This window comes from Haliaeetus leucocephalus, unplaced genomic scaffold, assembly GCF_000737465.1.
Source record: "Haliaeetus leucocephalus isolate CR32 unplaced genomic scaffold, Haliaeetus_leucocephalus-4.0 Scaffold76, whole genome shotgun sequence".
Lineage (NCBI taxonomy): Eukaryota > Metazoa > Chordata > Aves > Accipitriformes > Accipitridae > Haliaeetus > Haliaeetus leucocephalus.
In genome coordinates this window covers 668632-668950 of record NW_010972512.1, presented here as the reverse complement: position 1 = coordinate 668950, position 319 = coordinate 668632, and the positions used below count along the sequence as shown (strand labels likewise).

Sequence of the window (319 nt, the reverse complement as noted above, 5' to 3'; positions counted from 1 at the left end):
CCGCTGCCCCGGCACCTCAGCCACCTGAGGAGCCCGAGCGCGCGCACTACACTGCGCCCCGCCCCGCCCCACTCCCGCGCATGCGCAGCGGCGCGCCCCGCCCGCCCCTGGACTACCGAGCGCGTCCCGCCCGCTGCCCAGCCGAGCCACCCGCGCATGCGCGATGCCGCCACGGAGCGGCGTAATTGCCGCATGCGCTGCCCGGCGGGGCCTGCTGTAAGTGGAAGCCGTCCGGCCGCGCGATGCATTGTGGGCGTGATTGAGGAAGTAAAATGGCGGACCTAGCGAACGAAGGTAGGCGGGCGCTGGCGGTGCGCAG

At 74.0% G+C, this 319-nt stretch overlaps 1 protein-coding gene across 4 annotated transcripts in view; it reads left to right on the top strand.

The window, feature by feature from the left end:
* Nucleotides 1-216: 216 nt before the first annotated feature.
* The window catches only part of RANBP3 (RAN binding protein 3), a 47397-nt gene continuing 47294 nt past the window's right edge, over nt 217-319 (top strand). For all 4 annotated transcript variants that reach the window (XM_010580635.1, XM_010580619.1, XM_010580628.1 and 1 more), the window contains exon 1: nt 217-294. In XM_010580635.1, the coding sequence (XP_010578937.1) occupies nt 273-294 (22 nt within the window). In that variant the 5' untranslated portion in view covers nt 217-272. The remainder of the gene's footprint in view (nt 295-319) is intronic.